Consider the following 22120-nt stretch of genomic DNA (forward strand, 5'->3'; position numbering starts at 1 on the left):
GGAACACAGCTGGCAAGAAGATGAACACAGGCTCAAATGATGTGTTTTATTTATTTATTTTTTACCCAAATTAAGGATGTTGATAATATGTGCTGGGAGGGGATAGGAAGATAAGCTTTTTTCATACACTTTGGAGGCACATTTAACATTATCCATGAAACTTAAAAAATGCACGAATGCTATGCTCCCTACAACACAGAAATTCAGGTCTTGGGACGTGCCCTGGGAAGCTCCCAGAAGGAAGTTCATTTCAATGCCGTGTTAAATTATAAGACGTGTACAATGCAATGGCCATTGGCAGGAAGTCTGTGGCCACAGTGAATAAGGAGGCACGTGCTGACTGCAAGTTCTTAGGACCTGTGGGTGGAAAGAAGACCCTGGACCACATGTTTCAGCTGTGGGACACAGACACAGCCCTGAACATAGGCTGGTCCAGCGGCACTGTGCATCTCTCCAGATCCACACGGTGTGGAAACCGCAGCCATCACTTGGCTTTAGGGACAGTAGCTGAGGTGATTTTCTTTTCTGAGAGATAGGGGACCACGGGTGACTCCCTAATAGACAGATGACCAGAGCCACCTCTGGGGAGAGTCTGGGCCAGGAGGTGATGGGAGAAGAGGAATTCGATCATCTGTTTCCATTTTTCTGTGATTTGGTTCAAGTGGTAAAGCGGTGCTATTTATTAATTAATGGATCAAATAGGTTCATCATTGTTTTAGAGTACAATTAGGTGCCTTCAAACTTTAGGCTACATGGGCACATTTGAGAACGGTTCCAGCCATTCTCTCATCCTTTGGGTCATTCCCCTCCTATGTCCTGTGAGACATTTTCTATGTGAGGCTTGAAGAAGAAGAAGAAGAGAATATTCTGTAAAGAAAACCTTATGATCTGTGCATTATAAAATTGAATGGGTTCATTCAGAAATCAGAAGTTCTATTGAAAGCTCTTTGCATGAGGCAAATAAAACTTATTTTTAGGCATCCTGGTGAAGACAAGGTTTTATCTTTTTGTCTCATGTCTGTGTTTTTCTTTTTATTTGTTAGAATGAAATCCATAGGTTGGCAGACCATTCTATCAGATGTGTACCTAGATGACATTTCAATTACCCACTTTTACATGGTAGACATTTTGTACATGAACACTGCCTGTCTGCAACTTTTTTTAAAACAGGACTGGGCTCAGGAGCCCAAATACCAATGTTAGCTGGAACATGTTCTCCAGTTTGGCCTATCTGTCAGTATTCCCTGAGGTCATCTGTTCCATGAGCTTCGTTACTCCTGCTCCCTCACCAGCTTTCATAGAAACCACATGCTGTCTATGAGTCAGAGACACCAATCTCACAACATAGCATTCTTTGAGTATCCAAAGTCCCACTTTTCACTTCGCCATGCCTGACATTGTCGGTAATATTTATCGGCAAATGTGAGATTTTCAAAGATCCAATTCTATGTGCTCCTTTCTCAAAGAGCCTTAGGCAGGGCTATAGCATACATAAATATGAAGGAAAGGCCTAGTTTTTAAAATGTCATCCATCGAATAGTTGACACATATCTGAGATATTTTTTTATTTTGGAGGAGGTATTATTTAATAGGGAAATCCAACAGCTACATGATAGTGAAATGAGAAGTCTTGCATCCATTTTATTCTTTGTGATGATTTTGATGAGTAAGGATAAGATACTTCCTTGTTCCAATGAAGATGTTGCCCACTTCTGTGAATGGATGCACCGTGTCACCCACTACTTGCATATCTGCATGTTGTGCTTGACATTACCATCGTACTCGGCAGGTGGCAGAAAGTCAATACTGAAGTTCAGCTCTGGTGTTCTAGCAGCTGTGCTGCAGATCCTTGGTGTGCCACCTTGTGCAATCCATGCTGCTCTGTTCATGTTCCTATTGACTTCCTGGTGATGAGCATCATGGTCTCCTGGTCTTGAGAATGGCCAAGCATTTCTCTGTGAATGTGGAAGGTGGGCATGTGGAAGGCTTCAGGGAGGAGGGATCATTGATCATGTACTCTAATCCATGTGCCTGTTTAATGACCTGTTTTTCTTCTTGGGTTTTAAGGGAGACACTGCCCTCAAACACTTCTGTGCAGCTGGGAATGCAGGCTTCTGCTTCACCTTGAAGGAAGCATTCATGAATCCTTTCCAGAAGACATGAGAAGAGAGAGTGAGCCTCTGGTAACATGCAGGTTCCTTGCATTGCCCATGGGCTAGAGGAGAGAAGAGTTGCTTCATGAGATTTGATCCCCTTTTTCCTGAAAAGTTCCACACGGAGGTGAGTCCCCAGCATGTTTAGACATCATTTCAGACATCTTTGTTGATGGAAATGAATCACACCCCCTGATGATGTGGAAGAGCTGAAGATGGGTTTGCTATGAATTTTCTATTTCATTTCTCAGGGCCTGAGTCAAGCCAGCCATTGTGCTGTCAGCGCATGAGCTGCTGGTCAAATGTGAGGAAGTGGTCTTGCTTTATGAAAACACCATCCTGAGTCAGTGAGCCAGAGGCAGCCTGCAGTCCCTGTTTTCCTGTAAAGGCAGATTGCTGTGGATGGCCTCTGGCCTCATAATGCAGCCCTGCTCAGAGTAGGGGATTGAGGGTCCAGGCAGATCCCAGTTCCTTTTGACCTTTATTGCCATTGGGCCACCCCAGGGTCCTTGGACTCTACCTGGTCTTCTGGCCTGGGTCAGGGGATGTGAGGTTTGGAATCCCCCTCTGTGGCAGGATCCCAGGCCCCCCAGCCACTTGAGGGCAGCACATCCTTCCCTAATTGTGTTAGAGGGGGAGGATTCTCCCGCCCATCCTCATCCATGCTCATCCCTCATTTTGTAGCTTAGCACCTTAGGACCTTTATTCATTGACTTACGCTAAGATGAGTCAATCAGCAGTCTCCCAAGGGTTTACATTGTGGTAATTGACACCGAACATCTGTTTTGTAATTAAACCATTTTGGAGGACACAGTTGAGTGGCATTAAGCATGTTCATGTTGGTGTATAGGCGTCACCACCATGCATCTCCAGAAGTCACGTGGACATACTCTTGCCATCAATGCAGAATTCTAGTGCCCTTGAGGCCCAGGAAAAGAACATTGTACTTTATCTTTTTATGAACCTGATAATTGAGAATCTGAGATAAGTGAAATCCTACAAAATTTGCCTTTCTCTGGACACGATCATTTTCAAGGGATGCAGTTCACCCCCACTCGTGGGCATATCAGGTCCACTGCTAACTCTGCGGGTGTTTCAATTGCACTCTCGGTGACAGTGGTGACTGTGTGCACATGAGCTGTGTGTCCAGCTCAGATCCCAGGATCTAGGGTCTTTGGTTCCACGCAGCCTATAGGTTGCCTGTTCCTCCAGGTGTCTGCAGGCCAGTGGCACGAAGGCCCTGGGCCTGGTGGTTTCTTTAGGTGAGTGCAATACGTGTCCACAGTGTGGTGGGACATGATGGACTATAAATAGAAGCAATGCCTGGATACTCCTGGGATCTCAGTAGGCTCAGCCTGTGTGCTGAGAATTGTTGTGACCTCCTAATTAATGGAACCCCAGAATCCCAGAGAAAAGGGCAAGTCCAGAGCAGTGGAACCTCACTGTCTCTGAGAGAACTTTTGGGGTGGGGGGCCGGGATACATTGATGTGAGGACGCTGATGCAGAGTCACGTGCTCCGAATCCAGGTAGAGGTGCTCAGGAACAGCCTGGGCTGGCACGTGGGTTCCCCACCTGCACACCTGTGGAACATCTTGGGGCTCTGATTAGCACAGCAGCCTGACCACGTGAGGGCATCTGCTGTCTCTGCGTACAGTGAGCTGGGTTTTCTTCACGTCCCTCAACAATTCCACATAACACCAGCTCTGAACCCAGAGTCCTGGGCACTTAGTTGAGGCTCCATCAGCTCCCACCTCTCTCTACCTGACAGAGCCCTCCTGGCTCCCTCTGCACTCATTACATTGAAGATGAAACCCTGGAGGGTGGGACTTCCCGTCATCCAGAAGTTCCCAAACACATTCCACTGTTCCTGGAACTCAAATGTTTGGGGGGGCCACAAGCACCCTGGCATCCATGTGTGGGAACCATGGTAGTATAATCAAGAAACAGGAAGGAGAGGGGTTGGACTGATCAGTACAGATGGCAGGGCCTAGTACAGAGTGGAACGGAGAGTTCTCACCCGGGGTGATTGTTGTGATGTGCACAAATGCTCTGCTGGTGCTGGGGTGCCCGCATGGTTTCTGGGGTCTTGAAAGGCTACAGATGCCCACAGAGTGTTCTCAGATGCACAGTGGGAGGCCCGTTGCAATATGTACATGTGGAAGAAGTAGGAGACCCCCTTAGTGTGGAGGTGCCATCTAGAAGGCAGCCTCACTTCTCTGAAAAAGTTGATTGGAAAAAAAGGGTCCGTACCTGTGCCCAAAGGGCCATATATGCTCCTGGAAGTTGGTGGTGGAAATAGTTCTCCATCCATTAATCACTCCCTCACTCACTAATGTCCTTGTGTCCTTGAGAAAGGCTCTCCCTGTCCTGGTTTTCCTGAATAGAAATCCTCTTGCCTCTTGGGTGAATAGGGTTATGGGTTGTGCAGAGGGTGGTGGTTTACTGAGCATCTTAGAGACTGTCCTTTATGGAGCCTAATGATCCCAACTGGGGAATGAGGCCAGGGTCCTAACTGTGGTTAGTGTGAGGACACCATGGGTTCAGAGAGGGAAAGAAGGACAAGGGAATCTCAGATGTCCCTTCATGGCCCCTGGAGTTAGAGGACTTACCCCTTTGCACCTGGGATCAGGAGACCTCATTTCCTCGAGGACACGCACACTCAGACGTTAATCTTGAGTGTGGGTTCCTTTCTGGGGTCCAGGGCTGTTGTTAGCCACCAGGAATGACAGTGCTCTCCATGCTGAGTGGAGCCAGTTTTTGCCAGGAAAGAGCCCGTGGTCACGCCTTGTGCAAAGCACCCCACGCCAGGGGCTCCCATCCCTACATTCCTGTCCTGAAAGGAAACCACTCAGAGGCAAGGTGGGTCCAACCACCTCCCATGTGTTCACTCATCACTGTGTTCCAGCATCACCCCAGTTCACAGTCCTGATGGGATTGGATGTGGCTCAGAATGTCACCTTCATGAGCTCTACCCTGCCACAGCTGCAGTTCTGCAGTGGGAGAAACTCAAAACCTCAAAACACATGCACATGAAAGAAAAGAGCAAGAGCCAGAGCCCAAACAGGGCCACATGTGGCAAGGACAGCTGGAGTGCCTAGGTTGGGACTCAGAATGATGTCAGTGGGGTGGCATTGCTGCTGACACCAGCATGATAACAGAGAGCCAGCCCTGCTCATTTTGCGGAGCAGTGTGTTGGGGAAGGCAGAAGAAATTGAGAGGCAGGATTGAGTTTGGCCCTAGGAGGAGGTTGGGTAAAAGGCCAGTGTGAGTTGGAGGGCCTGGGCAGATAGAGAGAGGCCAGGGCACACCCCAAAGCCTGGAGACTGCACTTGATGTCCAGGGTTGTGAAACACCACCTCCCCTCTTACTCACAACTGAGAGCAAGGGGCATTGATGAGTTCAGTTTGTGTGTGGCTGCATCCAAGGTGGCTCGGCTAGGCACCTCTGTTTCCTTGACTCAGGAGGCTGGGAGTCCAGGCTCCACTGAGGCTGGGCTGGGAGGATCGGACTCTGAGTTTATGCCTGTGTTCCTGGTAGGATCCATGTTGGCTGAGCCTCAGTGTTTTTGCAATGAGAGGATGGGTGACTGTCATGTCTTTATCACAGGACACACTTGCTAAATGGATTTGTTTGCTCTGGGGAGGAAAGAGAGAGAGGGGAGTGGTGCTGGAGACAGGGATGCAGACAGGGGTCATGGACTTGGCATAACTCAGTCTTGGAGGTGATATCCCATCACCTGTACCCACTTCAATTCCCATGAATGCAGAGGCTGAGCCCCCTTGAGGTGAGGGGTGAACCGGTTCTGGGCAGCAGGATGCTGTGGTACCTCGGAGTCTCTGTGAGACCCCAACACTAGACACACTTGGCCCTTTTGAAATCTTAGGAGAAGCCTTGGGAAGTTGTATGGCAGAGGGGAGCAGCATCTGCATCTCAGTCCCCTCCAACTTGCCATGGTGTAGAGAGGGAACTGCAGCCACGATGGGACGGACATTGGCCACGTCCCTGTGTGGGACACAGGCCTGATTGAGTTGGGGTGCATTCTTTGTCTCTGCCCTTCTTGTGATTGTCCCATCTCTACATTTGTGCTTTAGCCACCTGTGAGTCCCATCTCTGGTTTCAGAGAGAATAGAGGGTGTTATGGGCCAATAGACACAATAAACCCTAGAGATTAGATGCTACCCTACTTTCCAGAAAAGACTGGGCACACCATGAGTTGCACAATGATGGGACCAGGGTCCAAAAGCTGCTGAGAGGGAAGGACTGGTTGTGAATGCATTTTTGAAGGCTCCAAGCTGGAACTCTAGTGGCACCAAGCAGGGCAGATGCTGGTGGGGATGTTTGGGTAGTTGTTGGTGAACACCTGCGCACCTGAGATGTTTAGGCATGGAGGAGAAATCAGCAGCTCATAGGGCTTTTGAAAGTGGTCTTATGTGAAAAGAGGCTCAGGTATGGGCACAGGAAATGACATCATTGCCTTGACAATGGATCAAATAGAACATGGAACCCTGGTATCCAGGCACCCACTTAACTGACCAAGCCATCCGAGCTCATTTGGTTGGAGAAACTGGAGGGAGAAGGATGTTCTCCTGTGGTTGCAAACAATGCCGAGCCTCAGGCTCCCAGGAATCTCAGGGGGGCCAACTAGCCCTTTTGTGGATGCACTGGGTGAGGCTTCATCTTAGACGCCAGAGCCTCTGGCGATTGTCGCAGAGGAGCTCAAGAGTAACAGTGAGTAGCACAGGGCAGGTGAGCCCAGCAGGCCCTCTAGTCTGATCCCTGATGAATGGCCCAGGACTCCTATTCTGACTGTGTGTGTGTGGGTGTGTGTGGGTGTGTGTTTGTACTGATGGGAACTGTCCCATTGTGCTTTGACTCTAGTGTATTGGCACAAGTCATTTTTCTGTTTGTCACCATTTCCATTTTAAACCAACATTCTTGGTCCCAACACAGGGTGAAAATGATGAGAACACGGAGGAGCCCTTCAGGGTACAGAGCCTTGAACCTTACAGGCAGGACCAGCTTAGGAATGAGCTCCTGCCTGTCATTTGTGGGAGGAACCTACATTTCAGCGGCAACATGGGGTTAATCTCCTGGGATTCCATCCCCACCCATCAGGTGCTGGATCTCTTGTTCCCAAGGTAAGCACCAGACCACCAAGCCCAAGTGTGTAGCCCCCTCATGCCTGGGTCTTGGGGCTGCCATGTACCTCTCAGGGACCCAAAGGTTTGTGATACCTAATGAGATAGAGGACCACACTCATAGTGGAATGTCAGTCCCGAATGGGACGAGTCCTGGAGGTGCCTGCCACAGCCTTGCAAGGGGAGTGAACTCCGCTCTCAGGCAGAGAAACCATCCTGACTCCAGCTGATCCACAGAGGTCCGTGGAGCAGTCCCCACACACTGGGCACCACAGCTCAATGGTGTGCACTGAGCTCATTCCCAGGTGGACTCAGTGAGGCCAGGTGGTCTTTCTGGTGTGATATTGGCTTTGTGAAGAACGTAGATCTGTGCCAGAGGCGTCTCAAAACTCAGGCCTTGGGAAAAGCACTTTTGGGTTAATAAAGACATGTTAATTTCCATAGTGGGACAGAGCATCCTAGCTGGGACATAGCTGGACAGGGGCTTTGGACATGGCGGCTCCCACACCCAGAGATATGTGGGAATCAGCAGTTTGGGCTCATTCACTGATGAACATGGAGAAAGCACCCACTGTGTGAAGACACGTTTCCAGTCACATTTCATAATTCATTGAAAAATAGGGTGCAAATGACTGCCATTGTGTCCCTTTTCATGGGGGTCAGCCTCAAACCGCAGGTGCCATGAGTACATATCCTACATGTGACTGCATCCCTGACTCCATGGGGCATAAGTGCACGTTGTCCTCTTCAGTGACTATGGTGGACCCCTGGACCAACTTCAACATGGAATGGGCTTGGGGTCAAGAGGGTGGGCTCCTGTTTCCAGAATAGGGACCTGCAAGGTGATTTGACTTGGGAAGGCTGAGGAAAGACTGCTCTCCCCAGTGTAGGGTCAGAGGTTTTCTCTGGAGGCCGTGGTGAAGGCAAGGCCAGGGTTTTGCTGACTCCACACCTTCCTCCCCACAGTGCCTCACCTTCCTTCCTGGGGACCTGGGTGAACCTCTACTCCGAGGCTTCCCATCAGCCTCCAGGCTTTCTGAGTCTGCAGCAGCTGCTATCCATGTGGCTCCTGCTGGGAGGCTTGAACCTGGAACACCAAGCACACCACCTCCTGGCCGCAATTGAAGATGGCAAATCAAGCCAGGCAAAGCCTGAGAGCCAGGCGGACTGTGGTGAGTACCTAAGGGTATATGAGGAAAGGTCCGACTGTTGTCCCACTGCAGGGAGTCTGTATGCCTGGTGTTGGGCTGGAAATTAGGACAAGCCTTTGTCCATTCAGGAAGTGACCCCAGTCTGCAAAGAGGTCCTGTGTGGGCCAAGGGCCTGAGTTCTTCCTGGCAGCAGAGGTATTGTCTGTCTGTGGGAAGGTCAGGGCAAGGCAGTCATGTTGGCATCTTTTCTCCTCTAGCTACAAGCTCAGTTCCTGTCACGGCTCCTCAGCCAACCCCAGAGCCAGAGCCTTCTCCCAGGGAAGGGGCAGAGCCAGAGTCCAGGACATCAGGGGTCTCTACTCGGTCCTCCCCAAGGCCCCAATATAACAAGCGGATGAGAGGCAGGTGCCTCATTCATGTCTACCTGGAAAAGGAAAGGACAACACAGTATAGGAGCATCCTGGTGAGTCTTCGAGCAGGGGAGTCTCCTGGGAGCCCACAGTGGGGAAGACGGAGTCCACAGCAAACACTTTGGACTAGGCCTGTCTTCTTGAACTGGAGCTTCTGGAAGGTCAGGAAGGAGAGCAGAAAGTGAGCAAGAGAGAGGCGGGAGAGCAGCAGCATGCCAGGTCTGGGTGCGAGTGGGCCTGCGTGTTTTGGGATGTGCAGGTCAGAAGTGCAGGAGTGAGTGCTGGGTTCAGAGGAGGTCAGAGAAATATCGAGGGTACAGGCCATCCTCTACTGACCTTGGTATTGAGGAGGAGTATATTGAACCGTGGAGGTTGAAGCACAGGTGTTGGCAGTCATTTTCTTGTGTGTGGGAGGGGATATGTTGCTGGTTGAAGGGAAGGGAGCCATTGTAGAATGATTAGGGTGGGTAGGTGTGGGTCACAGAGAACTGGGGGCCTTGGAGGGGCCCATTAGTGTCCTAGTTTGCATGTATGTGAATAGAGATTTAGCGGCTCCCTCTGCAGAATTTTCCTGGGTGTGGAGTATCCATCATGAGACTCTGGTGTCCACCTCCAGGGGAGCTATGTTGAACCACTGCACCTGCTGGGTCCGAACCTCCTGACACCCTAGCAAGCACTGACACTCTCGAGCCCAGCAGCTTCCATGCCTATCATTAAAGAGTCCTAGTGTGTGTTGTGCCCTGGCTGTCAGGACCAAAGCACCTAGGGTTTGTGCCTGGTCCATACAAAAATGCAGCTGCATCCCAGACCAGAGCAGGGATATGGAAGTGCACTGGACCATTCCTCCCATCTTGATGGGACTAGAGTGTGTCTGTACAAACTCTTTTGGTCCTTATTCCCTTGTCCCTGTAGGGCATAGCAGGTTGAAGCAAACTCTTGTACCAAGATTGGACTAGAGGCTCATAGGAAGACCCCCACATGATCACATGAAGGCCTCAGGTAGCAGGGTATCAAGATGGTGCCCTTGTGTTGAGAGCTCACTTGTCTCTGATTGTCCTTGAGCACTGTCCTCTGGGTAGCTACTCCCAAATTCCCTCTCTGATGAGCTTTCTCCAACCCTGCTCAGGTGACCTGCCAGGACAGGGCTCCAGTCATCATCCGCAGGGCCTTAGATGCACACTTGCTCCAGCAGGAGGACCCAGAAAACTACGAGCTTCTGCAAATTCTCTCGAACCATCAGAGTAAGTGGAACCATCAGAGGGTAGGGAGCAGTGAGTCACAGTGGGCTCACGATAACTGGGAGCCAGAACACAGTGTGCATTGACCCAGTGCCCAGGATGAGTATGGTGGGACTTGTGCATAAAACAAAGTGTAATGATGGGGCATAAATCTGCAGGTTCTTCATGTTCCCCAGGGGCTGTGGACCTGCCTATCATGTGTTCTTTCCTTGGCCTGAGGAGGCATTGCAAAGCTATTATCCACAAGGGGCCAAGAAGAGAGGCTTCTTTGTCTTGTGTCAAAGAAGACAGACAACCACAGGGTGCCTACTTTGGTGGCCTTTCCTGACCTAGATGAGTACATGAGAAAAGCAGTTCAATGAAGAATCATTTCTGGCTTCCAATCTTTCTATTCATTGCAAACTGAGTTTACTTAGGACCAGAGGCCATTTCTAGAGAGAAGAGTGTGGTAGAATAGAACCCTTCACAGCTTGTAAACTCTTCTTGGAGAGAGAGAGAGAGAGAGAGAGAGAGAGAGAGAGAGAGAGAGAGAGAGAAAGAAGAAGAAGAAAGAGGAGGAGGAGGACGAGGAGGAGGAGGACGAGGAGGAGGAGGACAAGGATGAGGAGGACGAGGAGAAGGAGGACATGGAGGAGGAGAAGGAGAAGTAGAAAAATGAAAATAAGTTGAAGGAGGAGACCATGAATAAGAAGGTCAAGATGACTTTAAGAAGAAGCATGAGGAGAAGATGAAGAAGAACAAGAACAAGAAGGAGAAACACAAGCCGAACAAGAAGTATAACAATAAATTGATTAAAAATGTGAATGAGAATTAGACTCATGAGGAGAAAATGCAGAAGTGGGGAACTCAAGAGAAATATATATCTCTGGATGGCACAGCCCTGCTGTGGACATCCTCCACCTACGCTCAACACACCTCCAAACCATACCCCTCCAATTAGTGTAGCCCTGTATGAGTGGATGAATCCACTGGCAAGGTGGAGGCACCCACCATCAAGTGCTTTTCCATAAACCGACCTGTGATCATTGCTGCAGTGGGGAGAAAAATTTGAACACATGAGTCTTTGGGGACCAATCCAGATACAAACTCTAGCTGTTTGTCTTTGGTGGGTCCAACGTGAACTAAGAAGGTCTGGGGTACAAGGGGCTATTTCCTTGAAAGGTGTTCCTGTAGGGGACCTCCTGTGCATAGAGGGTCCTCAGGGAGGAATCAGTGGGGAGTCTTTGGTGCAACAGTAGCTGGATTCGGGGGCTCTCAGGTCTGTGTGTGAGACCTGAGCTGGCAGAGGCTCTCAGTTGTGGGGGATGTTGGGTAGTGTATTACTTGAGTGTCACCTACCACGCCTCTGCCCCTGCCTCTCCAGAGCTGAGGATCCCTGCTGATGGAAACGTATATTACGCCCTGGATGGCAGAGTGGATTATAACTTTCTTCTTCAGGAAACAGCTGCCAGCAAGTTGTTTAAAGTCAAGCCAAAGGAGGTAAACAGCCACCTTCTTCAGTCTTTACTCCTGGTGCCACTCCACATCCTCCAAGGGGACAAGAACCTCAGGTTCTGGATGGATGTTTTAGAATGCCCACAGAGCCAACTGCCAGGCTGGGTGGGGTGCAGGTGCTGGGCTTTGCTGATGTTGTCATCCCCCACAGTTCTTGGAGCCTTCTGTGGCAGTGGCATCCAGGATCCCAGCAGCTGTGAGCAGCAGCTCTGCGGTGGCTGCAGGACCATTGCCCCAGGCCACCCAAACCAATGAGTGGTGCGTGAGAAAAGTCACCAGTAGCAGCTCCTCACTGCTTCACTCCAGCGACCAGGTGGAAGACATCCGCTTTGTCCACGTCCTCCTAGAGGGACAGAGCCTGAGGGAGACAAAGCGCATCCTGGTAAGCCCGACAGCAGGGCTGCCTCCTGGGTGTCCCCACAGTGGAAGGCAGGAGACACAGCTAACCCTGGGGCTGTGGTGGGAAATTAAGAAGAGAGAGGTCAGTCTTAAGGGCTTGACCTGAGGGGGGAGAGCCTCAGCATGCCCAGCTGCAGCGGTGAGTGGGCCTGTGTATTGTGGGTTTGGCAGGCCAGAAGTGCAGACGGAAGTGCTGTGGACAGATGAAGGCAGAGATATGTCCAGGGTGCAGGCTGCAGTGCCTAGAACTTGGTATTCTCAATGAGTGAGGTTGGAGCAGCGGAGCTGGCAGTGACTTGTCACATGTGTAGGAGGGGGTGTGTTCCTGGTGGCAGGGAAGAGAACCTCCTTAGCATGACTAGGTGTGAAAATTTGGGGTCGGGATCACCTGGGGGGTCATGCCAAACTTCGGAATGTCAGTCTTTGCATGTATGTAAATACGGAGCTAAAGGGGTTCTTGGCAGAATTTCTATGGATGTGCAGTAGACACGCTAATGCTGCAGGTGTCCAGCTGCAGAGGAGACATGTTCAGTGACTGCCAGTGCTGAGTCAAGTACATCATTAGAACCAGACCCGCACCGAGCTTCCAGAGCCCAGGGCCTCTCCAGGCTATCATGAAGCACTCAAGTGCACACTCTTGTATCTGAGTCTGTTTTGTGTAGTGGCAGTCAGGACCAAAATTTTCAGTGCATCTGCCTCTTCCACCCACAAAGGCAGCCTGCATCCCAGAGCACACTTGGTGCGCAGATCCCTGGCCCATTGCTGTCATCTCAGTGAGATGAGAGTGTGTCTGTGCATAGGCAGTTTGGTCCTTTGACCTGAGTGGAATGTGGCTCCCCAGGGGGAGGGGAGATGGCAGGTACAGGCAGATATTTGTACCAGGATTGTTCTAGTAGCACGTTGCAAGAACCCAGGCGGTATATGGAGGCCACACTCAGGTAGCAGGATAACAAGATTGTGCCCTTGTATATGTAGCTGAGATTTCTCCTCAATGTTTGACCACAGTCTTCTGGGTAGCTCCTCTAAAAGCCATTCTCTGATGACATTTGTCCCACCCTGATCTAGGTGACGTGTCAGGAGAGGGTGACAAGCCTCATCCGCAGGGCCTTGGACCAAAATTTGTTGCAGCATGAGGATGTGGACAACTTTGAGCTGCTGAGAATGATGTCTCTGCATGACAGTAAGTAGGACAATCAGACAGTGGGGAGACATGATCCACAGTGGGCTCAGGATAACTCACAGCCAAGAGAAAGTGGGCCTTGGCCCTAAAATAGCCAGAGTGTGGTGGGCCTGGTGCAGGAAACCAAGTGCAGTGATGGGCGTGTCCAGTGTGGACGAGTTCAATGAGGCCCCAGGCGGCTGCTGGACCTCTCTAAATGTGTTCTCCCCTGGACCTGGTCTGGCAATGCAAAGCTAATATCGATGAGGGCAAGGCAGAGAGAGGCTCAATCCATCATCAGTTTGGTTTATGGCTCACTGATAAGGATGCCTTCAAATGAAGAGGAGCAGAGCATGGGTCCTGATTGGATCAGCATTGCTATGGACGGAAGCCGCACAGGTCCCAATCCATGGCCAGGATATGAGAAGTCCTGCCTACTCAAGAATGTCAGGATTGCAGCAACTGGGAACAGGACTCAGTGAAGAGGAAGTCAAGGCCAGGGGACAGCCTGTTTGGGTTCTTTTTGGAACAATTCCAAGTCCTCTGTGCCTGGGTGCCCATCTCCTGAAGATATCAGAATGGCCAGGTTATTATTCCTTCCAGCAACAAAGAAGGGCATCTGAAGAACAGAGGCCACAATGCTGAGCTGTCCACAATGCCAGTGCTCTTTCCTTTCTTGTGAGCCCGACACTCCTAGCCTCCACCATCCCAGCCTGTCCACAGTAGAACCCACCATCTGTCGAGCACGTAAGTGAGTTTTCCCATTTTCACACACTGCCTCATTTGAGTTGGCTCTGTCTCACACATGAGGAAGACTGAGGTGCAAGGAGCTGGGCAAGGGGCAGTGTCTGCGAATCTCAGGGACTTGGGAGGCAGTGCAGGGGGAAGGGGATTTCCAAACAGCCTCAGAAACTTAGGGAGACCCTGTACCCAAGTCAAAAGGCCTGGGAATGGTCTCAGTGCTTAAGTGCCTCTGGCTTTATCCCTAGTAAAAAAATAAGCCAGTCAAAAGGAATTACCAAACCGAGAATCTACAAAGGTGATTTCAGAAACAGACTTTCAACCCAAGCATCAGTTGAGAGCAGGCTCCAGACCAGGGGAGGTTTGTGTGTAAAAGACGTCAAAAGGGAGGACTACGGGGGGCCTGGAACCCACTAGGTGTGATGGCATCTATGCCTTATGGCAGGAGGGTGGCAGTGATGCTGGCCCTCTCCTAGATTTTGGAAACCTTGTTTTCATTGGGGAAGCTTTATGGAGGTGGAATCTATTTTAGCAATCCTGGTCCAGATGAGGTGCTGACTACCACAGGTAGAAGCCTATCCAGAATGCGGTGTCTGTTATTCAGTCTTTCCTGACTGTGACAATGACAAAGAAAGGAAGTCACTTGTCTTTGGTCTTGGTTTCACTCCTGGCCATTGATTGAGAACTGATTTCATCTTGGACTACTGAACAGAGGCTGCATCTGGGCAGAAGAGTGTGATAGATTTGAACTCCTCAGGACGCCCCACCATTGCCAGAGAAAGAAGGAGAAGGAGGAGGAGGAGAAAGAGACACTCCTGAGTGGGGAGAGGATCACACGATAAAGAGCAGGAGGCAGAAGAAGAAAAAGAAGGAGGTGAACAGAAGGAAGGGTGGAGGGAGATACACAAGAAGAAGAACAAGAAGGAATCATGTAAGAACAGGAAAAAGACCCAGAAAGAACTACAAGAAGATGCAGGACAGAAAGAAGAGCCAGAAGTAGAACAAGAACCAGAATAAAAGTACCAAGCAGACAGCTCCTGATGAGAAACAAGGGGAAGGAGAGCGATCCTAGAAAACAATAGAGTTCTCCAGGGCACCACCCTGCTCAAGTCCTCCCATGTCCATGCCCAACACACCTCTGATGGATACCACCTCCCCTCCGTGTATTCATCCATGAGTGGATTCATCCAGGGCAAGGGGATGAATTCCCCCACCATCCAACGCTTCCCTGAATGCCCATGTGTGAGCATGGCTGCCCTGGGGAGAAAGGCCTAAGCACAGGAGCCTTTGCCAATCCTGATGCAGATCCTGGCAGTGTCCCTTTGGCAGATCCAACCTGCACTGAGAAGTTCTGGGCCCAAGGTGCTGTTTCCATTGCCAGGTGCTCTTTTGGTTTAGAATCCTGTACATCATCTTCTCCAGGGAAGAATCACTGAGGGAGTCTTTGGTGGCACTGTAGCTGGATAGGAGGGCTCTCAATTCTGGTGCAGGCTCGCCCTGGCGGAGACTCTCAGGGGTTGTGGGTGTTTTGTGGTCTAATCCTTGAGTGCCACCTAACAATTCTCTCCACTTTGCTCTGCAGAAATCAAGGTCCCTGACCACTCACTGATGTATCTGTCCATGAATCCACAAATCAAATATTATTTCATCGTGAGGAAACGCCGCGAGGTCAAGGGAAAGGAGGTAAACACCTACCTTATTCAAGCTGTACTTGTGCTGCCATTCCACTCCCACCTGGGGAAATGAGAAGCCTGAGCACCTGGACATATGTGCTAGAAGCCCATAGAGCCAACTGACAGGCTGGGGTGGCTTTCTGTTTCTGGGTTTGCTGATGTTCCATCCCCCACAGTTCTCAGAATCAACCTGCAAGTCCTCCAGGCCGCTTTCCCACAAGCAGGTGGGAGACACCTGCTTAATTCGTGTCCACTTAGAAACACAAAGTCCAAAGATGGCCAAGACTGTTTTGGTAAGCCTGGGAGCAGGGGTGTCCCCTGGTGCTTACACCTGGGTGGGGAGCAGACACTGGTCCAATACCATGAACTACTCATGCCCTCTTGAATTTGGAGCTTCTGGATGATCAGGAGGATAGATGGGAATCAAGAAGGAAGAGGTCAGTGTGAAGGGCTGGAGCTGAGATGAGGGAGAGCAGCAGCTTGTCCACCGCCATGTCTGAGGGAGTCTGTGTGTCAGGTGGCAGCATGCAGTCCAGAAGGGCAGAGGCAGGTATGGGTGACAGATGAGAACAGGCCAGGACCTAGGTTGCAGGTTCCTCTGTATGGGATGCTGGCCTCTATGGAGCAGGACACCAGTATGAGGTTCTGCATGTTCCTTGAACAAGGAGCTGAGAGGGTCTCTCTGCAGAGTCAGTATGGATGTGGAGCAAGCACACTAAATGTCCAGGTAACCCAATGTTTACCCTTGGCGGAACAGGTGCCCTCGTACACCCCAGCCAGCACTGAGCCTCTGGAGGCCAGGAGCTCTCATGGCTCTCTTTCGTCACTCCTGTGTGTGGTCACGTTCCTGGGTCTGATTTGGGCCCTGGCAATCCAGACCAAAGCCTCTAGGTTTTGTGCCTAGGCCATTCCCAATGCCGCCTGCATCCTCGGGCAGACCTAGGATCTTGGAGGCTATTGTCCCATTCCTCCCAACTTGTGGGATGAGATTGCATCTGTATGCAGGTAGTGGGGTCCTTTCACTTGGAGAGGAGTGCAGCTCCACAAAGAGCAATGGCAGGTCCAGGAAGTCCTATGTACAAGGATTGGGCTAGTAGCCTATGGGAAGAGCCCACGCGATGAGCAGGAGGTCAGCCTCAGGTAGTAGGGTCATGGATGTTGCCCTTGTATTTAGAGTGGAGGTGCCTCCAGAATGCCCCTGCCCACTGTCCTTGAGTAGTCACTTCAAGGCCCATTTCCTGAAGGCCTGTCTTCCATGCTGCTCCAGGTGACCTGCCACGATCGGGCTCCTGTCGTCATCCGCAGGGCCCTCGAGCTACACTTGCTTACTCAGGAGAAGCCGGAGGAATATGAGCTGGGCCAAATCATCTCTCACCGTCAGAGTAAGTGGGACAATCAGATGACAGAGAGCAAGGGTCAGGATGTGGACTCAGGTCAACTCTTAGCACCAAAGAGCATTCTCTGACCCCCAAGAACACTCCAACAGGGTGTGTTGGGCTCGTGCACAAAGCCAACTGCACTTCTGCTGGTGTAAGCTCTCCAGGTGTTTTGGTATACCCCAGTGGCTAGTGCGGCTCCCCACCAGGTGCCCTGCCCAGGACATGAAGACGCATGCAAAGCTGACATCATTGAGGAGTGAGGAGGAAAGCCTCTTTCCAGGAGCAGTATGGTTCTGTGGTCTGAGATAGGAGTGGTTTCAGAGGAACATGGGAATGCATGGGCTAAAGATGGAACTGGCATTTTGTGGACTGAAGCAGTAGGATTAAAAGCCTTCTGTGTGACCAGAAAACCACTGCCTGGGCAGAGCATTGCCAAGATTCTAGCAAGCAGTAACAGGATGAAATTGGGAAGAAAACACAGCCTGGGAGACAGCTTGAATCATCTGTTTTTGCATCAATTCCATGGTCTTCCGCACCTGAGTCCACTAGCCAAGGAGTGATCCCAATAGCCAAGTTATGATCCCTAACTAGAGTCAGATGAGGGCTTCCTGAGCACGTAGCCACAGAGCTCATCTGATAATAATGTCAGCGCTTTTTCATTGGTTGGTTGGTTGGCTTTTGTGAGCCAAACACCTCAGCAGCCATTATCCCAGCCTATGTACGCTGAAGACCACCATCCCAATGAGTTCTAGGATCACTTGTCTCCTATCTTAACCTTCTGTTAGGTTAGTAGAGTCTATGGAAGAGGAAGTCTGTCTGGGGCCTTGGTAGCCTAAGAAATTCATAGCAGAGATCCCCACATCCAACCCAGAAGGGATGGAGAACAGGCTCTAGGTTAGAGGAGGGCAACAGGAAAGAGGTGTTCAGAGGAAGGAGAAGCTGGCTGTTGTATTCCCCCACTCGGGGTCATGGCACCACTGGGCCATACACCATGTTGGAGGGAAGCAGGCCCTTTGCTGGTCTTTGGAATCATTGTTCTCAGGAGGGCAGCATTTGGAATGTGGCCTCCATTCTCAGAAGCCTGGTTCACATGGAAGCAGGCTCCACCAACGCAGAAGCGTGGCTCTAATGTGGTATCCGTGCAGGTCAGCCTGTCCTCACCGTGGCCATACTTGAGGAATCCTAGGCCTTTTCTCTGGGTTTCACAACTTTCTCTTTGGTTGTGCACTGAGGCTGTCCATAAAGCTCTAGTGTGTGGCAGTGGAGAGCTTCTCAGCCCTTGCCACAAAGGCATAGACTGGGAGAGAGAGAACAAGGCTGGGAGAGAGGGAGAGAGAGAAAGACGGAGAGGAGAAGGAGGACCTCTACTTGGAGAATGAGGATTCAGTGGAGCCAACAGGGACAAGGTACTGGTGCCCAGGGCGCACTCCTGTTTACATCTTCCACCAAGCATGCTCAACCTTTCTTCCAGTCCCTCCCACCTCCCAATAGTGTATTCATCTTGAATGAGAATTGCATGTTGACATCAGAGCACTCACCATCCAATGCTTCCTTCCAAACCCACCTGTGAAGATGGCTCATGTGGGGTCTGAATCTTCGGCACTTTTGTGGGAGATTTCAGATGCAAACCCTAGTGGTGTGCTTTGGCAGACGCAAGAGGACCTGGGATGTTTTGGAGTCCAAAGCCTTTGGTAGGAACAGACATTAGGTCTGTTGAAGTGCTCTGCCTAGTTCTTCCTCAGGGAGGACTGTGGAGGCTGTCTTGTTGGTATTGGTGCTGAATTGGAGAGCTCTCAGGTGTGTGGCTCAGTTCGTTTCTGGCACAGGCTCTCAGATGTTGGGGTGTCCCAGGGAGCACCTCCTGAGCCACCTTATTTTGTACACCCCTCTCTCCCCAGAGCTGAGGATTCCAGCGCAGGCCAACGTATTTTACGCAAAGAACCCTCACACGAAACCCAACTTCGTGCTGAGGAAAAGGAGCCTCTCCCAAAAGAATGATGAGTGGATCCAGCCTCAACCTCCCTCTCGTCCTGCAAAGAAGAAGGCTCCAGCCCTCCTGAGGATGCTTGCAAAACCATTCTGCTGCTGTGTGCCTGGGCGGGGCTGAGGCAGCCCAGGAATATTTACATTGATTACTATTTGCTTCAAAGTTTGAATCTATAGTTTGCCATTGTCTTTGACCTTGTTTAGTAACACAGTTGTTACTCTATCCTGTATTTGTTGTTCCCATTAATATATTATTATTTGAAAATATATATGTTTTTGTTACCTGATCTATTGTGATGATTTGTCACCTGATCTACTGTGATGGTTTTTGATCAAAATTGTGCATTTGATGATAATGAATGCCATGCATTTAGGAACCTGTAGACTCTAGACAATGAATGAATGTCTACTGTTGCATGGACTGGTCTGCAGAGTCCTGTAGCATTTAAGCTTGTGTGAGGGCTTCATAGGGCTTGCAAAAAGTCCGGGTCAGATGGTCCTGCATGAAGCTTAGCTCCTAGTGGTCTCCTCTACAGCATAAGGGCCAAGGAGAAACCCACTTCCACACAGAAGATGGGAAGCTACCTTATGAAGGTGATCGTAGGTGTGGGACCCTCTTGCTAGGACCCTTTTTCTATTGGGCCAAAACTGTGCTCTGAATGTGATTGCTGAGAAGAGCTTGGAATTTCCTGATTGAAACAGTTCATGCAAGCTGCTTCCACTTGCAGGAACAAAGTGTGTTCTCGTTGAGCACTTTGGGGTGTCCCAGGTTGCACTAGAGTGTGTCAGAAGCACTTGTAATGATTGGCATTCACGGTTTCACATTGAAGCCTCTGTGCCATCTGTCAACCACTGATGGCTGCAAGTGGGTACCCTGCCTTTCAATGAGTTTTCTGAAAAAGTAGGAGTTTTGAAGAACTGATCTTCTCAGCATTCCCCTTGCCTCCCCAAGTTGGGTGATGTCAATTATACAGGCTTCCTTGGGAGCACACATTTTATATTGAGCTGGAATTGGACTCTGGATGCGATTGCTGAAAATAGCTGGGGAATGGGAGAATGGAAGCTGTTTGCTGCAAGCAGTTTCAATTTGCTTTGTTGATTAACTTTGTTGTAAGTGAGCACATGCTATTTTTTTTTTCCTGTGGACCTAGAAGAATTCAAAACTGCTTCTTACAGGTGACAGGCATGCTTACACATTGAAGCCTCTGTGCCATTGATAAAAAAAAAACAGTTCACTCATGTGGGCACCTGCACTTCAAGTGAATGTTGTAAATGAGTGTGACAAATGGATGTCAGTGAGACTTTGGAGAACTGATCTTCTCAGCTGGTCCTCTTTTTCACTGCACGTTGGTGATGCTAGATTCAAGAGATCTCTTTCTGGCACCCTTTGTGTTTCATGCCTGAACTGTGCTCTGAAAGTTCTTGAAGAGAACAGCTTAGAAGTGCAGAAGTGAAGCTGTTTGTTGAAGCAGCTTCAAGTGGCACAAGCTAACTTGTTCTCAGTGAGCACATGGGGATTTTCCCTGGTTGAAGCAGTGTGAATGAGAATGGCTTCTCAGAGCTGGTAGGCATGTTTGCATTTGGCAAACTTTGCCATCTGTCACCCAGAGTTCCTTGCATGAAACCTACATTTCCAGTGTTTTCAGAAAGGTGTGATGAGTGGGTTTCCATGGAATTTTGTGGAATTGATCTTTTCAGGCAGTCCTCATTGCCTTCTCAAAATTGTTGATCCTGGTGCAAGGGCTCTCTTGTCAGCCAACATTGTATTTTGGGCCTGACCTCGGCTCTGAATGTACTTGCTGTACTTCCCATCTTTCCTCTCTCTGGTCCACTCCTCAGATCCCATCCTCCTTTCAATAGGGCCTCATCCAAGAAGCCTCCCCATGTGCCTCCCACTTGATTTCAACTTCTCCAGTGCACTTATTGTCTAAGCAGGGATTCCCAGGAGAGAGGGCTCTCCATTCTGCACACTGAAATTTCTCAGCAGGGAGGACTCCTCCATGCTTGAATGGCGGGGCTGCAATCACCTGGAAGGTGGAAATAGGAGGCTGGTGGTGTTCCTAGCCAGGATGCTGGTGATTGCAGTGCATTTAATCTATGGCCCTCAAGGAGGTTTATGCTGCAGATTTGTGTACTTCTGCATCTGTATGCACACAGTTCTTCATGTGGGGAAAAAAGCAATGTTCTCAAAGTTTGCTTTATATTATACTCAACTGGTAATTTACAAACCCCAGTGTCCCATCTTAGCCCAGAGCCATTCCATCAGCCCAGGGCCAGTGGGTGGTCCAGCGGTCAGTACTATGCACAGCTCCCAGGTGGCTCCAGTGTGTAGCTGAATTTGAGAGCCAGTGTACTGTAGGATTTGCTCTTGAGGTTAGAATTCATTGACTTCCTCTTATGTCATTTCACTGGTTCATGATATTCCTTGTCTCATGGACTATTCTGTGAAATCTTCAAGTTAGCCATCTCTGGTCATTTCTTCCATTTGATGGCACCTGGTTCAACAGCTTGTTGTTGGGTGGGGTCGGTCATGGGCAGTCCTGGGTCACAGAGAGGGACAGGAAGACCCTAATGTGGAATGGTGGTGTAGAGAGTAAGGGTGGGGCCAGAGCCCACACTGTGGTTAGGGTAGGGAAGGGATCTGAAGAGAGTACCTTGAAAGCGAGCTCTGGCTGCAGTTAACCAGGAATCAGGGCCTGGAAATGGAAGCCATGACAGGGCTTCTGACTAGAAAGGACACATCTTTCTGGGCTCAGTTGGAGGTCCATCGAGGCAGAGGAAAAGAGAGAGGATGCAGGAGAGGGGGATGGTCTAGATCACAGAGCCGCTCCGTCATCATATCTTAGAGAATGGATTTTTTTCTTCCAGTTGTTGGTAAATGCTAATTCCTTCACGTGTTACATTCACATCCACCTCGTCCATTGGAAAGGCTGCTCAACCACCACAGGCAGTGGTATCTTGGTGGATGTGTGCATTCTAAAAGGAGGTGAGGTTGGCGCCAATAGAGTGTGTGGGCGCTCAGGCATTGGCAAGCTTGCTTTGGAGAGTGAATCCTCTAAATGTTATTGGGCTGTTTTTGAAAGATCGTGTGGTTTGGCTAGACCTAGAATGCTTCCACACAATTTAGCATGGTGTATATTTTAGAGAGCATGATCACTGAGGGGCAGGTTGCTGGTGTGAAGCCGTGAGCATTAACAT

General features: G+C 50.0%; 1 protein-coding gene and 1 long non-coding RNA gene across 3 annotated transcripts; both read left to right on the forward strand.

The window, feature by feature from the left end:
• The first annotated feature begins 8163 nt into the window (after positions 1-8163).
• On the forward strand, positions 8164-9044 carry LOC144369230 (uncharacterized). Its single transcript, XR_013428708.1, has 2 exons — positions 8164-8464; positions 8701-9044. It is a non-coding gene; the product is annotated as an uncharacterized LOC144369230 (long non-coding RNA).
• A 3399-nt stretch (positions 9045-12443) lies between these two features.
• Positions 12444-19209, forward strand: LOC144369229 (ral guanine nucleotide dissociation stimulator-like). Of its 2 annotated transcripts, XM_078028428.1 has the most exons (5): positions 12455-13164; positions 15467-15567; positions 15734-15850; positions 16825-16939; positions 18835-19209. In XM_078028428.1, the coding sequence occupies exons 1-5, from the start codon at positions 13146-13148 to the stop codon at positions 19041-19043; spliced, it is 561 nt and encodes a 186-aa protein (XP_077884554.1). In that variant the 5' UTR covers positions 12455-13145; the 3' UTR covers positions 19044-19209. The 2 variants fall into 2 exon arrangements, with proteins under 2 accessions (XP_077884555.1, XP_077884554.1); XM_078028429.1 differs by lacking the exon at positions 15734-15850 and having other exon boundaries at positions 12444-13164.
• Positions 19210-22120: the final 2911 nt, after the last annotated feature.

Source organism: Ictidomys tridecemlineatus, chromosome 12, assembly GCF_052094955.1.
Source record: "Ictidomys tridecemlineatus isolate mIctTri1 chromosome 12, mIctTri1.hap1, whole genome shotgun sequence".
Classification (NCBI taxonomy): Eukaryota; Metazoa; Chordata; class Mammalia; order Rodentia; family Sciuridae; genus Ictidomys; species Ictidomys tridecemlineatus.